General features: G+C 40.8%; 1 protein-coding gene across 3 annotated transcripts in view; it reads left to right on the forward strand.

Moving 5' to 3' along the window:
- Positions 1–4,003: 4,003 nt before the first annotated feature.
- The window catches only part of ALKBH8 (alkB homolog 8, tRNA methyltransferase), a 43,553-nt gene continuing 22,052 nt past the window's right edge, over positions 4,004–25,504 (forward strand). Inside the window, exons 1-8 of one of the 3 annotated variants that reach the window (XM_036385627.1) lie at positions 4,004–4,067; positions 6,675–6,820; positions 7,618–7,758; positions 9,625–9,865; positions 10,904–11,035; positions 11,885–11,980; positions 13,404–13,508; positions 16,438–16,508. In XM_036385627.1, the coding sequence (XP_036241520.1) occupies positions 7,627–7,758; positions 9,625–9,865; positions 10,904–11,035; positions 11,885–11,980; positions 13,404–13,508; positions 16,438–16,508 (777 nt within the window). In that variant the 5' untranslated portion in view covers positions 4,004–4,067; positions 6,675–6,820; positions 7,618–7,626. The remainder of the gene's footprint in view (positions 4,068–6,674; positions 6,821–7,617; positions 7,759–9,624; positions 9,866–10,903; positions 11,036–11,884; positions 11,981–13,403; positions 13,509–16,437; positions 16,509–25,504) is intronic. The other 2 variants (XM_054514009.1, XM_036385635.1) reach the window with 2 other exon arrangements.

Raw genomic sequence — 25,504 nt, forward strand, 5'->3', positions numbered from 1 at the left:
TATCTCAAGCAGCAGCAGTTGCACATTTTGAATTTAGGTCAACACATATTTGTCCAAGTGCTGAATTATGACATGAATGCTATCCTAAAACAATTTATCTTGTGTCTCATCCTTTATTACAGTACTTCTCTACAGGAGTAGTCACGGGTGATTTTGTGCTAAGAGGCTTCTTCTTATTTCTGTAACAAACTGCTATCCTGAAATATATCCTATTTGTCATGATTCTTAAACTGCAGTTTCTTATACCAAGAGATTTGATATAGCAAATCCTATCTTCTTGCAATTCCCTTTTAATTGGGTTTGAAATTAATGGAAATCCAGTGTGATCACATTAGGCTACAGCACGGTTTGGCTTGCTTTGCTATAAAAGGGAGTAAGATTATCTTTCCACCTATGGACCAGTAACCTCTTGTTTGTTGAAGGAAATAGAAGTGTTTACTTGTTATCCTATGAAGTTGATTGCCAGGACTGACAAATGCCTTGATTCTCCCTGGGAATGTGGCCAAGATAAAATAGCTAATAGCATAGCAAACAGTGTAATTTCTTCCTGAGAAAAGTCAGTAGGATTTTATTTTTCATCTATAACTAAATGGGAGCATGATATTCTGCTTTAGAAAACATCTTCCCTCATTATCAATTTAAAAAAATAGAGCAGAGCCAAGATTTTATGATATAAAACTTATTTTTTCTTAAGAAAACTATAAAGAAATATTATCAAACTAGAATATTTGCTGACATACAAACCAAAATATTAAAATAATAAAAAACAGATTTTTTAAAAGAAGTAGTGAGCTTTCTGCTAACACACTTTAAGTCAGAGATTATATTAACATCAAAGGTAAATGTATTAAAATCTCCATTTCTGTGAACTCTTTTGTGGGTTAATCAGTGATAATGTTGTTAATGGAGATGTATTTTTACTTGTCAATAAGCACTATGGTATCTGTAGGAGGAGCCTGTATGCATCTTATCTAGCATGGGAGGAGAATGCACAGTGCTTCTGGGCTTAAATCATGAAGGGCATAACAGTTCTGGTTTGAAATATGCTTGTATTAAACCCCTAATCAGCCTTTAACTGTTTTCCTTTTAAATGGTGGAAATTTCCTATGTGAATATGTTGTTTATAATAGAAAAATCTTGATGCATTATCAGAGGAAATGTTATTGCTATATGCAGGAAAATTTCTTGACCACTGTTAATCATACAGAGATTCTTAATTAAAAAAACCAAACAAACTCACAGTGAGTTTATTCTCCTCCAGAGAACGCACATAGAAATGCACGTAGAATGGAGAGTGCACAGAATCTGGAATGTGGACACTTAAAAGAAACAACCTTTGGGCAGGTATTTTCCACTTGTCTGAACAAATTGGTAATGAATTACAAACTGGTATCATTAGCATCATCCTTTCAGCAGCTTTCAGGGTTGGGTGGTTTCCAGGGCTGAGAGCCTTGGAGAATACTTTAATAGAGACAGCAGCTGTTGATGCAGCCTGGTTGTTCTTTCTCCATTCATTCTGGCTCACAAGAAGAGCAGATGATGCTAAGACTTAGTGTTCACAAAGATTAAAAACGTCTATGCTGTACTCTTACTAGGTAGGTAGCAAATATTCATACTTTACATATAAGAAAACTTAGGCAGAAGATCTGTGCTATCACAACACTTTGCTATCCACTGTGTGGGTTGAGGACAGAGGGTGACTCTGGTGGAGGAAAAGAAGTGGAACCACCCTTCTGACCAAGTAATTCCTACCTCCCAAATATTACAGGCTGGTAGATATGCCCTGTCAGCCTCACACACTTAGTGCCCTTGTACCTTCTGTACATGGAACAACTGTGTCCTTGGCATAGGGCATGGTATACATTCCAAGGGAGAGAGAAAGGATTTTTTTGTTGTTGTTGTTTCTTAGGTGGTGGCATTTTTTGTTATTTTCTTCTGGGTAAGCACAGCCATGGGCAAATTCCTCCAGCATGTGCATCTGGGAAAAACTTGAGGAGCTGGCTTCAATCTACAGGTTTGCAGGCTCATCAGTCACACCTTACATATCACCTGCCTGGGAATTCCTTACATCATTGATGCTGAGAAAGTTTACATACCCACAGGAGGCTGAGGGAGGAAAAATAAACAGAGAGAGAGAAAAAAAGAGTTAGGCTTTAGATAATAAGATGCAGTGAGAAGTAGGATATTTGTCAGGTAAACAAAAAGGCGGCAATCCCAAATTCCAGCATTTTGGATAAAGAAGGGAGAAAGGTTATGTCTAGGGGCATAGTATGCAGCTTGGTTAGCCTATGAAGAAGAAAAATGAAGCAAAGGCTTACACACTGTATTTCTGATTTAAGGGACCACTTTCCCCACAGGGAGTCAGTGAGGTGTGGAGATGCTTCCTTTCAGTGAGGTAGGCCTCTCACTAGTGTGGGCTTACTCCACAGCCTTAGGGGGTTGCTGGCCAAGTCAATAGTGGTGCAGAGGAATATTTATGTACAACCAGTGACTCGCTCTTCCCATGGCCTTATGTGGACTGGCATGGTTTTATCTTCCTCTGTCCCAAGTGCTATGGCGTGCCAAAGGTAACATGATCAGTGCTGGCTGATGGTGATGGTGCCTTGCCCAGGGGACAGTCTCTTCAGGTGAGCGCGTGAGCCTAGGAAAAGCCATGATGCTGTCTTTAATTCATCCTAGCCTGGTGGAAGCTGTCTTTAATTTGCAGTGTGGATGTGGCTTCCCCCATTTGGTTTTGGATCCCCTGTGCTGGAGGAGGCTCCAATGAAGAAATGAAGGCAGGTGTGGGGCTGAGGAATGGTGTTCCACTGCATGTAGGGCTAAAGCATTGCACTTGTGAGGACTCAGAGGGAAACTGGATGGAGAGGAGGATGGCAAAGAGCTGGCTCTACTTGGAGAAAAGGTGGCACAGGGAGGACCTGCTGGCAAGTGGAGCTCGGAAGCATGGAGTGAGCAGGAACAGGAGGTGGCACAGTGACAGTAAATGTGTGTCCATGGAAGGTGGTTGTAGGGGGCTGCTCTCCTTTGCCATATCAATTGCCCTGGATCCATCCAGCATGGATGTCCCTCTCCCCTGAACATGGCTGTGTGCCATGGGAGAGCCCTGGCCTGGTCACTGGGAAATCTTGGCACATAGGACTGGCTGCTGCCAGAGAATCAGAGAGCCAGTTAGGCTGGAAAACACCTTTGGAGATCATCAATCCAACCTTTGACCCAACACCACCATGTCAAACAGGCCATGGCATTGATGCCATGACCAGTCTTTTCCTAAACATCTCTAGAGACAGTGACTGTACCACCTCCCTGGGCAGTCTATTCCAAGGTCTAATCATTCTTTCCATGAAGAAATGTCTCCTAATGTCCAACCTGAACATCCTGCAGCTTAAGACTACATCCTCTTGTCTTGTCACTTGTTTCCTGGGAGAAGAGACCGACCCACACCTGGCTGCACCCTCCTGTCAGGCAGCTGCAGAGAGTGATGAGGTCCCCCTGAGCCTCCTTTTCTCCAGGCTGAACACCCCCAGCTCCCTCAGCTGCTCCTCACAGCACTTGTGCTCCAGAGCCTTCCCCAGCTCCGTTGCCCTTCCCTGGACACGCTCCAGCCCCTCAATGTCTCTCTTGCACTGAGGGGCCCAGAACTGAGCACAGCATTGGAGCTGTGGCCTCAGCAGTGCTGGCTACAGGGGGACGGTCACTGCCCTGCTCCTGCTGGCCACACCTGGCTGATCCAGGCCAGGATGCCATCGGCCTTCTTGGCCACCTGGGCACACTCTGGTCCATGTTCAGCTCCTGATCAGCACCTCCAGGTCCTTCCCAGCCACTCTTCCCCCAGCCTGTGGCACTGCTTGGTGTTGTTGTGACCCAAAGGCAGGACGCGGCACATGGCTTTGCTGAACATCAAAGCCTGGCTTCCCTGACGTGCAATAAAGCGACAGACACCCGCAGTCGCTAAATTCGCCCCAGGCCGCACCTCTCCGCGGGCAGCGGGCCGGGGCGGGGCCATGACGGCGCGGCGGGGGCGGTGTCGGGGCGTGCAGTGCCCGCCCCGACATGGCCGCTTCCTGCAGGTAACGCGCCCGCTGGGCCGGGGCTGCAGCGCCCGGGCCTCGCCGGGTTCTCCCTGGGGACAGAGAGCCGCGGGGGCGGCGGGAACGCAGGCGGTGTCTGCCGCTGGTTCTCCTTCCCTCCCGTGCCCGCCGTGCCGCCCTGTGCGGGGAGCAGAGCCCGCGGCGGCCTGGCTGCGCCTCCTGCTCCATCTCTGTTCCTGCCAGGACGAGGTGGTGCAAGGGGGAGAAGGCCAAGCCAGTCCCTACGCCTGCCTCACAGCTTTTATAGCCTCCCCCGTGTGTACTCAGGGCAGAGAGTAGAAGAAGGGGCACTGCTGTGAGGGTGGTGAGGCCCTGGAACAAGTTACCCAGGGAGGCTGTGGGTGCCCCACTCCTGGCAGTGTTCAAAGCTTTGAGTAACCTGGTCTAGGAGGATGCACCCCTGCCTATGGCACGGGGTTGGGACTGGCTGATCTTTAAGGTTTATTCAAACCCTTAACATTCCATGATTGTAAGACGCGCTCCTGTGGTTATTCCTGTTATCAGGAATTCTTGATATTCCTGGTTGCAGCAAGTGCCCGGAGCCCGGGGGTTTGCGGGGTGTCGGTGGGAGGTTTGGTGCCGGCTGTTCTCGCAGAGGTGGGATGGGGCAGCCGCGGGGACATGCCGCTGCCTGGATATGCTGGCGCTTTCAGGCGCGTTTTGCAAGTGCTGGAGCTCTTAAATCTCACCGTAGGGCCTCCTGAATGTATTTTTTCGCTCCCGGATGTTTATGTGAATACTGTGTCCTTATATTTTTGTCGTGGCGTGTCTGCCGTACAAAACCAAGCTAAAAGTGAGTAACAGAGATCGCGGCTTATCCCTGATCGTGGCGCTCCCTCTGGCGACAGCCGCCGCTCTGCTCTGCCCGCCCGCCTGGTACTTCACTTCTCAGAGGCGGCTCCTACAGCAAACAAGCTTCGTGCGTTGCATTAAAGCTTTACATTAACCTCTGTAGTAGCTTCAGGCCAGTTTTGTAAAGTGCGTGTAACCTTAGCTCGTATTGCAAGGGGAAACCGTTTTCAGTGTATGTTTTCAGGAGCTACTTTTTAAAAACACTTGTTGTGAAACTAGGTGGTAACAGTAATGAATTCAACAGTGGATTAATCCTTTTTCTTCTGTAGTTGTATTGGCCTTTCTAAAGGAGGTGTGAGATCCTAGCAAATGAAGTTTCCTACTTCTATACAGTTGAGTGTGATTCCTTTTTCAGAAATCAGGGCAGACTTGCCTGCCAAATTGAGCCACTGGTAATGATGCAACAGACAAGACACAGAATTTAGACCCAGTTCAGACAGAGACCAAGGGAATATTTTGTCTCAGCTATGCAGGTATTACTGTTTAAGATGTCTTCAGAAGCTGGAGGCACCAGAGTGATGCTGGCAAGCATGACACAGCACATCAAGAAGGTCTTCAGCTTCTTGAGCAGCTGGTGAAAGGTTGAGTGTTGTGGGCTAGGTCATCTCTGCCAGTGTTAGGTGCTATTTAGACAGCTGAGTCACACCTTAGCTGTCCCTTGTTCAGGGTTTATGAAAGGATAAAAAGAAGTCTTTCAGCTTTAGTTTCTGTGCTAGTTTAACAAATATTGTGGCATGACATCTTTGCTTTTGCCTGGAGGATGTGGGTGTTTGTGAGGACCTGACTAAAGGCCTGACTAAACTCAGAAATGCTTTCCCCAGAGATCAGATGAAGTCTTCCAGTATGTAGAGATGCAGATGTTATGGGAGAGGCCTGACCCTTTCAGTTTCAAGTCCTCTGTTCTGCAGGCTGCATGACAGTGGTCTGACTGGTATGGGTGATGTGCATAGCCTCCACGCTTTTCCATCCAAATCCAATTTGCTTCACTCAAAAGTATTATCCTGTCCTGTAGTTTTGCTCTTTTTCTGTAAACTCACCAAGCCAAAGATGTGTCACTTTCCTGTGGAGTAGTTTGGGTCTGCCTGACACCCTCTGCAGAGGAACCTGCTCATGTGTAGGCTGTAAAGATGTGGGCTTTTGTTCACCTGTGTGTTGCAAGTAAGGTGGGACAGGACAAGCCTTTTGGAGCTAATTGTGTAGATGGTGATGCTTAGGGACATAGGCTTTTGTGGTAGACTTGGCAGTTCTGGATTAACAGTTGAACTCAACCTTACAGGTCTTTTGCAACCTAAATAATTTTGTGATTCTATGAAATCTTATAATTGCATACATTGGTCATAGTAGGCTTGTTGAAGGAGCCTGCTAGTCAGCTGAATCTTGGTAAGGGTAACCCACTAGATGCATTTTATTTCAAATTTTATATCAATTTTATTAGCATATTAGTGCTTGTTTAGACCAAAATTTTTGCTAAGTCATTCAACACGAAGTTGCAGCAAATACTAATATGAGGGGTTTTTTTACCTTTACCCTTTTTTGTAGTACATTGTCATATTGTCATGGTTGTGTCTGCAGTTTAGGTATTGGGAAGCAGCTCTGCAGTCATGCAAGCCAGAAGGCATGCAAGTGGACAAGTGACTGTTGGGGCAGTTGACAGAGTTAAATAATTACATATAGGGGTGATTGACCTAGTTTTGTTTTGTTTTTTTCCCTTAAAAATAACTGAAACAAAACCAGTTTTTGACAGGAAGAGAAGATGGAAGGATGGTTGCCAGGTCACGATGATAAAAGAATGGAATAGGACAGACAGCTGCAGTTGGTTTGTCCAGCTATACTGTTAGGAGGATTTTTGGCAAAGAAGAGAAGATACCTCTAAAATACAGGTAGAGGGTTGTGTTATAGGGACAGATAAAGTCAAAGACTCCTCCGTTGGATTTGAGGGAAGTAGAAAAAAGAAAGGAAAAAAATGTAGGCTCAAGGAAATGTGGGAAGGTACTGTATGATCTCAATGTACTGTTAGACCAAAAGTGGCAAAAGATGCAGCAAAACCTGAAGAAGAATGCCATTGACCTTTAAGTACTCACTGGTCGGTAAATTCTGTGTTGCCATGAAATTCAGTAGCTAATAAATATATATTTATATATATGTATGTACACAGTTTTTCTGTTCCCTCACACAACAGGAGTGTGATTTTCATTAAGTTTGGGGGGTGTGGGAAATGATGTGTGCAATATCCTAGTTGCTTGCTCTAGGACATGTATGTATTGCACACATTTTTCTACTCTCAAGGAAGGCAAGTTTGGCCAAATGTCATGCTTGGTTGCAATTAGGTAAAAGGAGCCGGACATTTCATCTCCAGCTGAAGCATTTGGTGAGGCATGAGAAGCTGAGACAATACGAATCTCGTGGCAGTTCTACACGTTATTTTTTTCTCATGTTCTGCTCTGGAGAGACTGCAGAGAGAAGGAAATTAGCTGAAATTACTGTATGAAAACAGGAGGGGCAGACAGATTAAAAACCACGAATGGATCTAGTGATACTGTGAATGAATAAAGGAGTGAAGAGGAAGAGAAAAATGGGAAAATGAAATCAAGCATCATAGCAATCTTTTAAAGCCTTATTTTTGGGAGAGATCCTTTTCAAGCAGGACACTTACTGTGTTGTTATTTCTGTTTTCCAGAACACCAGTATGGAAGCTAAAACCAGTGAAGATCATTTGAAAGTCCAGAAAATGAAGAAGAAGGTATTGAGGAAGCAGGTCAGAGCTCAGCATACGTTGATGAGACATGAGGGCATAAAGTGTGTCTCACATGTGACACAGGTAGTTGTGATTTTGATGGTAATGTTAAAATGCTGTTTATCTGTGTTCTCTTCTCACATGTGTCTTGTGTAAAATGCAGTTTTTAAAAATGGACTTCCTGAGATTGAGGGTTTTCTGTTCTTCTTTGATTTCAAAGCAGAACTGTATTTCAGCAGTTCAGGGTCTATGGAGAGGCTTTGGCCTTTGGAGAAGGTTTTTTTTAACCTGAAACAGTTACTTGGGTTGAGGAGGAGGGGGAAGCATTGGAAATGCTACTGAAGTAAATAAACTTTTATTCTGTTTCTCTGTGGTTTCTTTTTTTTCCTCAGGATTTTAACTTTTGTACCTTTATATTTTCCATGGTTCTCATGGAAAAGTGAGAATTCCATGGCAAGTGTAATTTGTCTCATCTGAGCTCACCATTAAAAGCATGTCTATCTTGGAAATCTTTTCCATCTTGTTTTTATTAAGGCTGTGATTCTGTGGGAATTGAGCTGGTTGGCTGACTTGCAGCTGTTTCAATGGGGACAGCTTTCTCTTTCCTTGCAGAAAAGGGACCTAGCAGAAAGCTTCTTGGATTTTTGATCTGTAGTGTTCTGCCCCAGTAGAGTTACAGCACATCAGAGAATGACCTCACAGATACTGATGTAGCAAAAAGTGACAGGAACTTGCAGACAGAAAGGGAGGTCAGAGTTTTTAATTTCACTCTCTCATTTATGAGGAAATACAAATGGCTTGAAACACTGTACAGCAGTAATATTTACCCTATGCTTGTTCATCCTGATCCTGAAAATTCTTCCCATTCAAATATGGAAATATCAGTTAGATCTTTATACATTTTTGTAATAAAATTTGGTTTAATTTTTGCTCAGATTTCAAACCACATGGACAGATGTTAATGACTCAGCAAACTTGTTTGTATTGTAAACTATTTAGAACAAAGACTGTGTCTTTCTAGTGTTGCATGGAAATGGGTCTGTAATTTGGGACTTTTTGCCCTTGAAACTGTCCCAGATACCAAATTATCAATCTAATTTATCCAAAGAATAATTTTGGGGTCCAGCAAGGTCCTTTCGGTGACAGAACATTTGAATAAATGATATGTGAAACAAAATCATAGTGCTAGTGGAAAACTCGTGTCAGGAATATAGAAAATACTTTCAGGCTTTGTGCAAGAGTCTGACTATCTCTGAATTAACATCATCAGTTGCTGCATGTGCTGCAGCAGTTGTGTAGTGGAGTCTTTGTAGATTAAGTGAAAGGAGGGGTTTGAACCTCTGCATGTCCTTCACACACGAGTCTCTCCATCAATAACATTCCAGAAAATAGCAGTAATTAATAATGAGGTAAATCTTGACAAATGTGATCTTTGGCAGACAGCCTGATGCAGAGCTTAGAACAGATGTTAACAGAGCCTTCACAATAGGCATAATCACAGCAGTGCTCAGTGTATAATTTTTTTTAATGACCCTCCTCTTTGGTTCTAAAACTCATTTTCTGTTTTTTTAGAGAAGTGAAATGCTGTTGTTTGAATTAATGGAACACTTTTCCCAGCTGTTCCAGAAACCACCAAAATTATGTGTGCCAGTGCCACTGTTTACTTGCAGTACACTTGTCACATACATGCTACTTCAAAGCGGGCATTAACTGAGGAGGTGTTTCTGAGAGAGTTTGCAAGGCTTTCAGCCACACTGTGTGCTGGGCAACAGCTGTGTGCTGGTATAACAAGCTCATGGAAACATAAATATCTTGTGCAGAATACATAAAAGAGTGCTCATGGGTTTAATTTTTTTATAGTGCTGTTCTCTTGGTAAAATCTTAGTTTCAAATGAACTGACAATAGTCACTAATTCTTTTCGTTTTGTTTTTTAATTCTTTTTTAATTAGAGCCTGGTTATTGCCAATGCTGGTCTTGGTAATGGGATGAGTAGACAGCAATTGCTCAGAATACTACAAGAGTATGGAGCAATGGAAACACTCTTAATGCCACCAAATAAACCATACTCATTTGTGAAATACAGAACAACAGAAGAAGCCAAGAAAGCCTTTAATGCCCTTAATGGAAAGGAAGTAACACTGGAAGACTGTGACCAAAACATTGTTCTATATATTAATTTTGTGGAAAAAGGTACAGTTTTCCTGCTCTCCTATATATCCAGCTTCCTTCATACTGCTTCCCTTGCTTTTACTTCCTGGGTTGTAAATACAGGTAAAAGCACACTAGTTTTCGTAAGTAGACACAGAAAACGAAAGCTAGAATCTGAGATTCAGGACATAAATAATCTCTGCTCCTTGTATTCCAGGTTAGGATACTCTAATTTCAACTGTATTACTTGGAAGCAAAAGGAAAAAAGATTTGAGTAATTTCCTGACCATTCAGTACGGTGCATGAAGGTTTTAGGATTAAGGAGCCTGCATAATCTCTGGACAGTTCATTGGATTTCTTGTGTGTCCCTAGTCTTGCAATCTCTATCTCAGCTCCAAGAAGCAAAATATGCACAATGAAATTTCTGTCTTTTTTTCCTCCTTCCCCCTAATTTTTTTTTGGCTGATTATAAGCTATAAAGAACTGTTGCTCTTTCTGTGAGCTTCCATAGTGTCTAGAAAAAAGGGTTCCTGGTGTTGGTCTGTACATTCTGCTAGCAAATAGCTTTTTTTGATCTCTTAGGAAAGCAAACTGAATGTCCCAACATCAGTGGTGTTTTACTTTCACCTCGGTATTGTCCTGTACTCTGTATTTGTACATATTTGATTACAGAGTGCTCTGTCTGTGGAAGCTGCTGATATGGTAAATCACTAAAATTCTACAAAATTAAAATGAAATTCAGGTAGAACCTGAAGTGATTGGGAAATTCTGTTTACCATTATTTTTACAGGAAAACCACAAGCAGTTTTGTGTTTGAGTAATGTAAAGTCTTGTTCGTCTTATGCAGTAAAATTTTTAGAAAATGCTGGAATGATGCAGAACTCAGGCCTTACCCTGTTTTGTCATGACAAAAAGGATCATTCTTTCTCTAAATAAGACCACAATGAGGGCTCCATTGTATCACTAAACATTTCTACAGCTGTGCTATATTATCATAAAAATAACTATATCTCCATAGGGAACACAGGTTTTTATTTTCTCTAAAGAGTGACAAAATTCTCTTTTTTTCATATACCTCAGTTGCCTTGCAAAGTGCTGTTCCTACAAGCTTGCCTCCAGGCTTAATGGTAATTGAAAAGATTATTTCTCCAGAGGAAGAAAGGAGGATGTTGGAAAGTATTGACTGGAAAGCAGATGAAGATACTCAGAATGGTGGGTACAACTATAGGAATCCAGACATTCTATACTTTCATGCTGTTTTTTTCCTGCAGTTTCAGGTTGCAGGAAGTCTCCATCTTGGGAAATGTATTGTCAGAAATGATTCTGTGGTTACTCTTAGCATTTGGAAATTGGGTCTTGTACTGCAAGTGATCAGTTCCTTGGGACAAGAGATCTGAATTGATATGCTAGAGTGGATTTACTTGAACAACAAACCTTCATTCAGAAACAATTAAAGTCTTTTTTATGTGTCTTGTGCCAAGCCCAAGACTGTTTGTAACTGAAGAGCTGTGACTTCTTTTATGTAAAAAAATAACATAGTGAGGCCTACATTCTGGATGGTTTCACTTGAACTTTTGGAGTTAAATCCTTCAATAAATGAGTTCTTGGAAATCACTTCAGAGTTCCTGTGTAAATTTGTTCCGTGGAGCAACGCAAAAGGTTATTCTGACCTTAGCTCATGTGTAACTTGGTGATTAATGAGAATGATGGATGTTGGTGTATGTGTAGGGTATTCATCAGGTGTAAATTCAGAGATCAGGGCAAGAAAAAGGTGCATTAAGCATGGCTCAAAAAATTGGTGTTCCCTGTTTCTTGCATATACAAAAACACCATCCCTTTGACTCAAAACAGCAGTGAATGTGATGCTTGATGAATTACAAGAGATCATAAGCAGAAGTGTGTGCGTGAAGAACAAGGATCACATACACTGTTTTAACTGCTAATTAAAGAATATTTAGGCTTAACAGGCAGAATGGAATAGGGAAATACGGTAAATTGCCTGCAATGTTTCATGTAGTCTTTATGTACTGTCATCTTATTTAAAGTTATGTATTTTTACAGCCCAGAAGACTTTAAAGCATAGAAGAGTAAAGCATTTTGGATATGAGTTTCGCTATGATAACAATAATGTTGATAAAGACAAACCATTACCTGGAGGTGAGAACTTCCCTATTAAACTGTGCTTTCTTTGCACTGATATTTGAACCATTATATAAAGCCTGATGTTTGAACCATTATATAAAGTTTATATATCAGTTTGCACTGATGTTTGAACCATTAATATAAAGCCTTTAAGCCTTGCTGAGTTATGGCTGTGACAGTCTGGTTAAAGGAGAGCCTTTGCTGTATCTTAAGCACACACAAAAGTGCTTTTTAATTTTGAGATCCATTCCAAATTATTGTTAGTGCTTTAAGCTTGTTGTCCAGTCACTTGGAGCCAGAGGTTGCTGCCCTTTGTTGACCTCTGGTCAAATAAGGCTTTTGGGATTGTAATTGTCATTCCTTTTTAGCTTTTTGTTCCATAAAACAATTATGTGTTACAAATTGCATATTAATTTATTTGGGGGATATGACGTATGTTGCTGTATATATTTATCTCAACCAGCTTGAAGCTTGCTGGATGCATGCACACTGAAATAAAATTTCCTTTGCTCTGAAAGCAATTTTGTAAAGGTTTCAATAACTCATACTGGGAGTTGAAAGCTGTGAGTCAGAGCAAGGCAAGTGAGTCATCTTATAGACTTAGATTTAAAAATAGCAAAATAGGAGAGTTAAATTCCTGTAAAACTTGAAGGTGTTTAAGGTGGTGCATGTGTACTGGGGTGGATGTAGCATGCAACAGAAGGATTCTCGTTATCTTAAGATTTTAACTGTGAAGCTATATCATTGTAAGATGAGTGATATGTGAATTGTTTTCTAGTCTCACAGACTATCTTGTGTGTCAGAAAAGCATAAATACTTCTTGGGAGAAAACAAGAATAAAAATCAGTAGATTCATGGAAGGGATAGTAGTATCATGTTTGTTGGTGTTACCTTCAGCAGAATTTTTCAATCAAGTCCTCAAGTAAAATAGCAAACCAAAGGTTCAGTGGAGGACTATGCCTTCCATTCCTGTTTCAAGACCAGATTAACTTCAGCAGATTTTTTGGTGATATTTAATCTAATTCAGTAACAGATTTCCAGGGAATAAATTTTTCAGAGAGCTCTTTGCACATCTGACTCTCTGCATAATAATTTTACTTCTTGATTGCAACTTTTTTATTGTAATTGGTAAAAACCTTCCTTCTGATTTGATGTGGTTTTATTTATGTGTAGAGATACTACACTTTGCTTTTGTAAGGAGTACTCTGTTTCTGAATGCAGAGGGCTTGGAAGAGTGGCCTTTGTAATTTTGAGACCTTCAAGAATATTGAATGTGAAGATTGGACCCCCAGTTCTGATGTGTGTTAGTAGCAGATGCAGAGTAATCATCATTAAAGATGGACTTGCATGTATATGAAGCTACTTCTATGTATTTTCCTAGTTATATTTATTGTAAAAAGCTGTCCTGTCTTGTTTACAGTTCTCTTTCTATAACTAGGTCTTCCTGAAATTTGCAACCCATTCTTGGAGAAGTGCTTAAAGCAGGGATATATCAAACATAAACCTGATCAACTGACTGTAAATCAGTATGAACCTGGACAAGGTAAGTTCATTTGTCCCTCAAAAATTTTGAACTCTTTATTTTATATAGGGATTTAACCCTGGTAGGGAACTAGGCACCATGCAGCTGCTTGCTCACTCCCCTCACTGAGGTAGAGGATAGAATTGGAAGATAAAAGTGAGGAGGCTTGAGATCAGGACAGTTTAGTAAGTTAAAAAAAAAGGCAAACAAAACAAAGGAAGGAAAATTATGCAAAAAAAATCCTCAGCTGCTGGTCAATCAGTGCTCAGTCCATGAGTAATGACATCCCTGGTAAACTTCACCCTCAGTGTTATTACTGATCACAATGTCATATGATCACATGGAATATTCTCTTGGTCACGTGGGGTCACTTGTCCCAGCTGTGTGCTCTCTCAGCTCCTTGTGCACCCCCAGCTGACTTGCTGGCGGGGAAACATGAGAACCATAAAAGACCTTGGTGCTGTGTAAGCACTGCTTATAAAGAGGTAAAACATCCATGTGTTACCTACACTGTTTTCATCACAAATCCAAAGCATAGCACCTTACGGGCACCTCTGGAGCAAATGAACTACAGCCAAGCCAGTACAACTTCACTAAAAAGCAGGAGAGTGTAGCATCTAACTGTGAAATGGGGTAGGAACAGGATTTAAGCACCTGCTTAGTGTATTTCCTGTGGCCAGAGATGCTTTGAAACAAAACTAAAGTTTTAGTACTGGTTTCTCCACATGGGAACTTAGGTTTAGAAGTGCAGTTTTTGATACCACTGTTACGGAAAAATTATGGTGTTTGAGTCCAAGGTCATGATTTGAAAACTAACTATAAAAAGATACAGGAATAAATAGTCATATTTGGTCTTCTAGTTAAGTGGATTTTTTTACTCCAAACTTGTTTTGCTTCCTGTAATGTGCATACAGTCTCCAAAAAATGGAGACTCTCCTGCTGTTAGTACGTATGATATAATGTTAGTGCATGTCATATATGGAGTGTTAAGTATGATGCAAGCATTGTTCCCTTATTCTAGCAATAAGGAATTACTGTATTTTTGTATTTTTTTCCAAACTGGAGGCTTCTGAAGAAAAACAAACTTCTAATCACACTTCTAGGGAACAAGTCACATGCTGTACTTTTTGCTAAGCTTAGTCATCAAGGTTAAGTATCTGGCTTGCTTTCCAGGGTGAGTATCTCATTTGTCCTTAGGAAGAAAGAACAATGGCTTTACTCTCAGAATTAATGTCTGGCAGCTATTACAATGTCTGCTGAACAAGGGTCTGATCCTATTTGTTTGTGTATCTGACAGTCTGTTAAATTGATACATTCTGTACTTCTGGCTGGGACATCTGAGGAAATTAGTTAGAATTGTAGATTTCTATCAAGAATGAAAGCAGGTTTTTTTGAAAAATCAAACAAAAACCCAATCCCAAGGCAAAATACCCTTTCTTAAGTGCAAATCATTAGGATATGAAGAGCACAGAGCGCAGTCAGATTAATACTACCTGCATCTTGGTTCTGAGCTGTTTTTTCACTGGAAATTATACTTGAAATTTTGGAAAGTGAGTTATGGCTATGAGTATCTGAACTGGAGGGACCACACATAAGATAAATTAAATGAGGTGTGTGAGTCAGTGTGGTCTTGGTTGAATTACCGGTGACAGTGTGGAGAGCTGTCAGTGTTCTCCTGCTGCACAGTGAATTGCACAGACTTCAGTGTGCCTCTTGAGGCAGAGCCTCAGTGCTTTGTACTGAGGCAAAGTTGTGAGCTGTAACAAACAGGTATCTATCTGTCCTTGGTTTTCAAGTCTCACTGATTTTCTGTCAGATTAAATGTTGGTCTCATAAAACACTTGTATTGTTTTTGCTGAAACTAATGGAATTCAGGATATTTACATCTGGATATAAAATCTGCTATATAATAATGGTGCTTTATAGAGCTGACTAACACTTCAGAAAAAATTGTCTTCAACTCAGGAATTCTCTACAGAGCCCAAAATGAACTTGGGTAGAATTTTTAGTAATCCAATAAAACTGTTTCAGTTTGGATGGTATAGGAATGATTCTGTCTGCCTTGGCCTGCAGTGGATCAGAGGAAGGTGCAGTTGCAGTTCTCCCAAGCTGTCTGCTGTTCTCCCTTGCTCACTGCTGACTGCCATTCCCCACCGTGTGGTGAGATCTTGCTGTGGCATGCACACTGCTGTTCTAGCATTTGGCATTAAAATGTGTGACACAAGCTGCAGGGATTGGCAGTTTCTTTCCAATTAGCAGATATGAAAGAAAAATCTAAACAACGCCCTAAAAATGACTGTCCTTTTGGCAATTCTCAGTTATGTGTGTGTACTCATACCCACACTAACAGATGTATTACCCAGGGGTTAGCCTAGCAGGGATGTTACTTTGCCTAGGAAGTGCAAAGCACAGGCAGACTTGATCCTAACAGTGCCTGCCTCTGAGGTAGCAGGTCTTATGCTGAAGCTGAAATTCTTAATGCAGTCATTTGCTTAGGAAATAGAGGGATTTGAAATTGCTCCTCTCTGAAGGGAGTGAGGAAGAAATATATTATTGTGGATGAACTAAAGCCCAAAATCGCCATAGGTACCATAATTGTTGCTTCTAAGGGCTAAACTGCCTGCAAGGAGAGCAAAGTGCTTGAGCTTTTTTCTGCATTAGGGAGTTCCTCCAGGAATGAGCAAGGCCTTGGAGTAACCTGAACTATCTTCTAGGTATTTCTACTGATTATACAAGACACTTGGGTTAATTGTGTCCATCTAAGACAATTGCCTCAAATTGGAAGGCAGTTCCCTTGTTTATGGTAAGTTTGGTTTGTTCAACAGTACATCCTGGTTTTCCATACAGACAGCCATGGAAATAGGGCTTGCCAATGGAGATAGCACTCTATTACTGTTGTTATTATTAGTATAATTTTTATATTCACTTTTTGTTCATTTTTTTTTAACAGGAATTCCCCCTCATACTGATACACATTCTGCTTTTGAAGATGAAATAATCTCTCTCAGTTTGGGAGCTGAGGTAAACTTAATGTTTGCATGTGGTCTGATGCTTTACTGAGGAGTTCCATTTTGATATTGGTAATTTAATTTTTCATGGTGTCTGTTCACATTCATCCAAACTTAATATCAAGTATGAAAGGTGGTGTGATATGCTAATTAAATAAGTAACTGCAATGTGATGTTGTCACTAGAAGATTGATTGATACAGTGATTGAAGATCATTGATACAATGATTTTTAAATTTTGGCATTCAGGTCTCCGTTGACCTTCCTTCATCTTTATTTCATGCTTTAATTTCACAGATTCTGCCTTAGTACTGCAGTCCTGGGCTCTTACCCTTTCCATTCCAATGAAAAGGCTGACTCTGGCACAGATGCTCTGTTACTTCATTGATGTAACCATAAGCAGTGCATTTCTAGGTTATTGTATTGCAGCATATCTCAGCATACCTGAGACCTTGATGATCTCAGAGATGGCCAAAAGCACAGTGATTTTAATCATGTGAAAAATACAAATCTTTCTGGGAAGTGGACTGCATGGTGTGTTTTTTATCTGTTAAAGGTTGGAATGTGTGCATTTCAACCAGGGATACAGCCAGACTTGGACCTTTTCTAGATGTTTCAGGCATAGGCATTGGCCTGTTAGGTTTCTCACAAATTTCAGTGCCTTTTCCCAATGGGCCATAAATGCACTTTTCAGGTGCAGGCAGTCAAAACACAGATATAGTTAAACAAGCCAGTGGCCCATGAAATGCTCTGTTTTTTATGGTTTTTCTTTCTAGTACTTTTACAATTTTTATGATTTCTTTGTGGTTTTGTGCACTTAGCTCTTCATCTGATATTAAAATGAAAATAGCAGTTGCAGTAATATGTGATTTATCCATTTTAGGAGTGAAGCCCCCTTCTCTATTCCCATTAAATCTTACCACAGGCAAAATTTACACACACTATTAATAAATAATTGGACTTACACATACAGCATCAACATTTGGTGTCTTTCTCTTCTTCTCTTTATTTTTCTCTCTGTAGGGTGTTTTTTCCTACCTGAATACATTAGGCTGCAGTGTGGTAGAAAACATGCATAAAGCCATATGTCTTGTCCTTTCTTTGCTCTCTTCAACAGTAAATGCACACATTTAAATAAAAAGTGCCATAAAGAAATAACCTTGCAACCCAGCTCGTTCTGTATTGTATTTTGGAAATTGACAGGCACTTCAGAGGAAAAAAAGGAAGCAGAATGCCTCATTATACTGAGTAATGGAAAGAGCATTTCTTTCTATTGCTTATATGCTTGTCCCTCCAGGATTTGAGTTAGGCAGATTGTGATAATTAATAACTACAATAAATGCATTGGCTTACGAAAAAGAAGTCTGGCAGAACAGAGGACTAAACACAAACACCCTCCTAGCCTGGTGACTTAGTTATCACCTTTGTATCATCTTCATAGGCCCATAGAACTGTTTAGGTTGGATGGAATCTCTTAAGGTCATGTAGCCCAAGCTCTTGCTTAAGTAAGGTCAGGTTGTCCAAGACTGTGTCTGGTTGTGTTTTGAATGTTTATGCAGATGAAGACTGCAGCACCTCTGTGGGCAATATTTTGTAGTATTTGACCTCTGTCACAGTAAAAATCCAAACTGTTTCTTCGTGTTCTGATGGAATGGCATGGGATTTAAATTGTGCCCATTGTTTCTTGTCCTGTTGATGTACATTGTTAGGAAGAATCTGGCTCCTTCTTCTTCATTCCATCCTGTCATTTATTTACACACATGAATAAGAGCCATCTTCCCTGACCCTTAGCATCCTTGTCCAGGCTGGTCAGTCTCAACTCTCTCAGCATCCCCTTATGTAAAGATATTCCTTAATAATCTTTATGGCCCTGTCCTGGACTTGCTCCAGTAAGTCCATGGCATTCTTGTAGTGGGAAGCCCAGTCCAGTTCCAGTACTGAACAGAGTACAAGAGATACCCCCTCACCAGGACTGGTAAGTGAGGAAGGATCACTTCCCTTTACCAGCTGAGTGCTCTTCCTAATGTAACCCAGGATGCTGTTGGCCCTTTTTTCTCCAAGAGTACATTGGTGGCTCATGTTCACCTTCTTGTCACCAGGACCTCAAGGTCATTTTTGGCAAAGCTGCCTTCTAGCTCATCAGCTGCCAGTGTGTAAAGATACGTGGAATAATTCCTGACCAGGTGCAGGACTTGGCACTTTTGTTTGTAGAACTTCATGAGGTTCCTGTTGGCAGCAGTTGTCCAGCCTGTCCAGATCCTTCTGAATGGTGGCACAACCATCTGATATCAGCCACTTCTAGTTTTATTTTTTCTGTAAATGTGCTGAATGTGTGCTCTGTCCCATCATCCAGGTCACGAGCCCCAGTATCAATCCCAAGGGCAGCCCACTAGTGATGTTTAATTTGTTTCTGCAAATCTGATTTATGTTGAAAAATGAATAGTTATTGGCATATATGTTCATTTAAAATATAAATAATCTTGCAAAATAAAGGCAAGATTCTTCACAACACTGCATTTGTCTTGCATCAGATAATCTACAGCAATTGTGATGTCTGATTCTGTGATCCAGGTTCTTACACCTGCACAAAATGAGGTGAAAATGTAGGTGTGTAGGTGTGAGATCCTCTTTCCTATCTCAGTCTCATGAAGCAGCTTTCTCAAGGGGCACAGAGTGGCCAAGTGGTGGCCCTGGTTGGTGCAATCCATCATGTTTTGAGGAGTTTACAAGGTGGATTGAACTTGTTTTGAAGGAGGAAATTTTCATTATTGCTTGTCACTTCTGCCTAGTTTGTAAAAACCACTGAATAGCTAGAGGGCAAAGCAGTGCGAGGTGATTTGTCGTATAATACTTCAGGAAAAGTGGGGGTCGCAGACTAATCTTTCCTGGGTTTTGTAATGGGTTTGTAACCCATTTCTATGCTATCTCCTGGGAAACTGCAGAATAAAATTAGACTTTTAGAATGTCCTGTGGCTTGTAAAGGCATTTTATAAATCACCACATTCATCCTGTCTTTATAGGAGTTGATACACTGAAATTATTAATGAATATTAGTTTCAATGCTCTGTTATTGAATGTAACTTTCTTTTATTCATAAATTGCCTTGTCTTTCCTAGTATGACAATGTGGTAAATATAGATAAACAGTCTTTTATTGAACTTAATGACAAATCATGTTCTGTATCCATAAATTTGAACAAAATACTGCAAAGCAGGGACCAGTCCTTTCTGTTGAGAATTTTGGTTTTATTTCAGTTAGGTGTTATTTTCAGTGCCTCCATTTGGTGTCTCTAAAGATATGCAGTTTTACAGTATTTCATCAGAAGCCTGACCAAGTTTGCAGCCGTCTCAATCCTAATTTTTACCTGTGTTGAATTTCTCTTTGCAGGTTTGCTGCAGGAGCTTGATCGATATTGAGATTTCTGTTTTTCCAGTTTTCCTAATTTGCCATTTTATATGCTGCTGTGTAAGCCTTGATTCATTAAAACTTTAGAAATACAGAGGTAGCATGCATTTCTATTATGAGCCAAGCAGTGCTATGAACATATCCAACCCATAGAAGAATTTTCCCTTCCTGGGTGCAGATCTTACTCCCAATCTAAAGTTACCAACCCCCTGTAGTCCTTCCTCGTCAGCTCTGCCTTGCTGTGTCTGAGACTGCTGTGGGACACCCACTGTGCCCTGCCACACAGCAAAGCACAGTCATAGTTTGCTCCCAAGGGATGTTAGTTTGGCACAGTATCCTGATTTATGTTGCTGTGTCCCATTTTCCTAAGATGCAGCCCCAGGCTTGTCATTCTCTTGTCCTTAGCACTGCTTTTCCCTGCCTTACTCTGCTTCCTGTGTCTTGGGCTGGCAAAAGGCTGGTACAAACACAGAACTGCTGTGATGCTATAGGCCCTGATCTAATGTCTGAGGAAGGGAAGCTTTAGGGATATCAGCCAGATTTGTGGCTCAGGATTAAAGAGGGGGGACTGTGGATGGATCATCCTTGACCTCTGCCTAGCTTCTATTCATCTGAACACACCCATCATCTCTTAGCCTGTGGATCTTAAGTACTTTGATCTATAAAGAAAACCTGTGAGTCTCTTAAGCCTTGAAAGCAGAGCAATGTTTCAAAGAAAAGCTTCACCAGACCTTTTGAACAACCTTTGAGCATGGTCATTCTAGAACTGATAGAATGAGGTATGCTGCTTCTACTCATCTCTCAGTCTGATAATTGACCCTTTTTCTGGCACTTTTGCTTCTTACCTGTTGATCTATTTCCAATCTGTCTTGGCTAACAAACAGAAACCTGTGGCTGGTATAGCAGCAGCTGTTTCTGTAATAGCTGAGAGATTTTATGAGAAGCCTTTAAAAGTCTAGACTGTACCCAGCCTTTGACAGTTAGCAGCTGTTTTGTGTCTTGCATGAGCTTTAATAAGATAGACAGGCACTAGGTACTGCTGTGCTCTGCTTATCTTGATTAGTTGCTAATTCAGTTAATTTGCTGTTTACATATATATTGTCCTTTTTTTTTTCTTGTAAGGGAAGGCAGAAAGCATCTTACCTATTTAAAGAATTACTATGGTAGTGGCTATACTAAAGTTTTTTTCTCTGTGTTGGCAGGATGATGGTAGTGGGTGAAATAGTAGTAATAGTCATCACTATTTGAAAAGAGATTGTATTGGCAGAATCAAATTGTCTCTGAACCCAAATGGAAGATACTAATTTTAATCACTACAACCTAATGCTGAGTTTAAAAGTTTGTTCAGATGAGGTAGGATTCCTAAAGCTCAGTAAATGCTTTTCCATTCTGTAAGACAGGTGCAACTCAAGAAACATGTCTTACAGTCATGGATTTTATTGGTTCTTGAAGAATAGCAACTTGCAGTGGTTTTAGCTGGAAATCCAAATGGACATAATTTATAATTGTATGCCAAGTTTAGTTGGTTTGTCCCATTTAAAGTGGTATTTCATTTTTGAAAACTAATGAGGAGCTGCTCCAAGTGAAAGATGTGCTGAGCACTGCAGATTAAATGCATCAAGCTTCATAGATCTGTCTCTTCTGTTTGCATTTACTCTTTATAGATATGTCCTGTGTGTTTATTTCTGTCCGTGCATGTCATACCATGGTTGACTGTCACTGAGCTTGGATGAGATACAAGAAGCACCAAATCAAGGGAAAACTTCCCTTTGATGTAATTGAACATTGAAATATGCCCTCTTAGACAAGTAACAAAGCCTGCAGCCCCTTCATGGAAATACTTACAACAGTCTGTCTCTTTTGGGAAAGGTGAAACATTCTGTTCTGAGTTTTTATTTCTGTGCTGGATGTGTCTTCCCCATTTACATACAGGATTCTGTTCACAGATATCAACATGTACTGCTGATGTTTCCACCTGATGAGTTATTTTAACTCTTGAAAGGATCCAGAAAGCCCAGCTTTCATGTAAACTGTTCAGAGGAAACCTGTCCTGCAGTAAAAAAACCCCTCCTTGGTTGTTGATAGGCTAACTTCTGTGTTAGCCAAGGGTAACAAGAGCAAGGCAACCACTGTGTGCAATTAATGTAGACAAGCATTTGTTTCCCAAGTGCTGTAGGAATCTGCTAACCAATTTCAATTTGCATGGAGATGCTACAAGAAGAGCATTCTGGTTTGGTCAGAATTGCCCTCAGAACAATGATTTGGTAGCATTATTTCCCCAGAAGCTGTATGGCAGTAATTTGTGAAGAAACAGGACAGCAGTGTGGAGATGTTGCTTTCTCTGATATCTCCTCAACTACTTGGGAAGAACAAAATCAAAGCTAAGCTATGACAGAGCCATATTTCAAGGGTTTTGTATGTAAAAATATTCTTTTTTGCTCCCTTTTCATATTGGCGAGACATTACAGTTTCCAGCTGCCTCTTGGTCTGAGGCTGGGTATTTACTATGAGTGGGCCAATACCAGGTAAATAACTCTGAAAAGGTTGGTCTCCTCTCTCCCTTCTGTTGGATTTGTACCAGCCTACCTTCCTCTCCACAGAAGGAGGAAACTTATCATACTCCATACCTTTCCATAAAGCTGTTCCCCACTATGCAAAGTCCAGTAGCTCCTACTTGAGTGCTGAGGAAGGAAGGCACCCTGTGGTTTGATTGCTCAATGTGCAGAATGTGCTGTGCCTTGCTGAGCTATTTCTCCTGGGACTGCTAGAGTGGGAAGCTGCTTTACTCCATTCTCTGTAGTGGTTTTGTTTCCTGTTCGTGGTCCATTATTTTGGCTACTGAGGGGGAAGGCAGAGCTGTGGCTTCTCCTGGTTCTTACCAGTTTGCTTTCTTCACAGTGAGTTGGTTGTTCTTTTTTTCCTGTGTTTTGTTTGAGCCGTTGTAGTGTTGAGAAAGGGTTGTGGGAAGAATATTTTCTTTGTCTGCTGAACTCCTCTGGGCAGTGTATCCAAAGTGAATGTGGAAAGAGAGATATAAGAAGTGGCAATTAGGAAGAATTTGAAAACGAAATCCACTCAATATCACATAGAAAAATACATTGAGATGCTATAAGAAATATCATATGGTTCCAGTTATTTTTGTGTGATTGTGAGAGAATGCCTACTGTGACTGAAATACTTTCTAAAATGTTTGCAGTCTGCAGTAGGGCTTAAGAATTTCTAATTGGGGTCATAACTGCTAAATAATGAAAGAAAGCTTCTGCTTAATTCCTTTAGCAACTTGATTCTGTTTTAACAGAACCTGTTATCTCCAGGCTATTTGCTTATTTTGTATGCTGAGGCAGCACCATTTCATTTTCAATTCTCAGACGTCTGGCTGTTAAGGCGCTACCGTAACACACAAATACAGCTACTGAATTTTTCAGTGGAAGCAAATGTACTCTCTAAAAAGCATCTTGCTATTCCATAGCTATTGCTACATATTTCTAATTGGTTTTCATGTGGTAAGAAAAATGTAGATAGATAGGTAACAATCTTGGAAAAAACATTATATTATAGTATACAGTACCACTAATTTTAGATTAAAACCTTTATTTTTTCTCTTTTGCACTTCATGCCTCCTATGTATCCTTTGCTATGATACATGAACTGTTCTTCTGTGGTGGTGAGATGAATTAACTGTTTAAATACAAAGTTTCTATTTATTCCAGGGGAAAAAAACCCAACTTATTGTAATAAAAGAAAAGAAGCATCTGATAGGAGACCATTAAAAGCAGTGTGGTTAACAGGTTGAGGGAGAGGATTTTCCCCCTCTACTCTGCTCTCATGAGATCCCTCTTGGAGTTCTGCATCCAGCTCTGGGGCTGCCAACCTAAGCAGGACAAGGACCTTTTGGAGACAGTCTAGTGGGGGATTATGAAATTGATAGAGCTGGAGCTTCTGCTGTGAAAACAGAGTGAGAAAGTTGGGATTGCTCAACCTAAAGAAGAGAGGATTGGGGAGGTTTCCAGTAGTTCAAAGGGGCCTACAGAAAAGTTGGACTGGGATTCCTTATCAGGGAGTATAGTGAAAAAATGTAAAGAAATGGTTTGAAGTGGAGTAATGGATACTGAAAGAGGGGAGATTCAGATTAGATATTAGGGAGAAATTCTTTACCATCAGGCTGGTGAGACATTGGAAGTTGTGAATGCCCCATTGGAAGGGTTGAACCCATGGAAGGATTCAAGGCCATGCTGGATGGTGCTTTGAGCTGGTGTAGTGGAATGTGTCCCTGCCCCTGGCAGGGGATTTAGAACTAGATGCTCTTGAAGGTCACTTCCAAACCAAGCTATTCTATGATTCTATGAAAACTAACAGAGCATTTGAATTTACATTTCAACTGGTATTTTTACAGCTGAAGTTGTTTTTGAGTCAGGTTTTGAGTTGTCATTCTTTAAATAGAGTTAAATTTTTTAATAGAAACCTCTGTGTTGCTTTTTAGTAGTTACTAATTTCTTATTTTTTTTTAAAGTATTTTTTGTTTTGTCAAGACGTTCATCAGTAAAAGTTACTTTAATTCCCCATGTTATTTTTAGGAGGTCAGTACTTGCTGTGTGAAATGGAATCCTGGTGTCTCCTACCAGTTAACAGCAAACAGGCTGAACTGTGGATTAAAAAGTTATCTTTAGCTGTTGCATTTCGACTGTACTTGAGTTCTGGAATTCAATAAGAAAACCTAATTTCATTAGCTGTTGAGGTCATCTGTATTGTCATAGGAGCCTATTTTAAGACTGTGGCAAATTTCATGTAGAAATGTCTAGTCAGTCAATAATAATAATCACAAGTAGCCTATAAGCAAAGAAACAAGCTTAACTTGTTGAGCTCCTGCTGTGGTGTATTGTCTCTCATGGCTTTGGACAGGAATTTGTAATAGCAGTAAGTGGTAGCACATGAGGTTTGAAGTCTCTCTGTGTTTATACTATCTTACAAATCTGAGTATTTTGCATGCTCTAATGTTCTGTTTCTGTTTTTCTTACCAGCTATGGTTTGAGAGGGGTTTCTCCACAGAGCTCTTGTTGCAGTAGAGTTAAACTTTTGCTGAGGAGCTGGTAATGTTGAGCAGTTAAAGCGTGCTGGAGCTGTCAGACCTGTGATGCTGATACACTTGGCAGAATGATTCTGTCAGTGGGAGAGTTGTGCCCTTAGCAGAGAAGCAAGCAGGCAGGCAGCCTGTCTGTGCTGCCCAGGGGCAGTGCAGGGAAAACCCTGGTCTGTTTGCTGGGGCAGCAGAGGAATGGTTGGAGGAAACCAAGGCTGATGGTGCACCAGAAAGCAGAAAAGTGGACATTTCACAGTTCCTTGGGAGGTGTTCTTGTTCCTCCTGCCCTTCTTGTTACTGCTTGCATCTCTGCCATGTGCGTTCATGCAATCAGTTGTAAATTCAGATGTTGAGGCCCTGGTTAGAGCCCTTTTGAGTAACTTTGGCTGGATTATGAGAAGGCAGTCATTGTGCTAATGAAGCAGATGGAGGGAATGACAGAAGAAAGAGATGACGTCCTTTGTGATGAAAATCAGCAGTGTTGGAATACTTCCTATCCAAATTTCAGAAGGTGTTTTTCCTTTATGG

This window comes from Molothrus ater, chromosome 2 (assembly GCF_012460135.2).
Source record: "Molothrus ater isolate BHLD 08-10-18 breed brown headed cowbird chromosome 2, BPBGC_Mater_1.1, whole genome shotgun sequence".
Taxonomy (NCBI): domain Eukaryota; kingdom Metazoa; phylum Chordata; class Aves; order Passeriformes; family Icteridae; genus Molothrus; species Molothrus ater.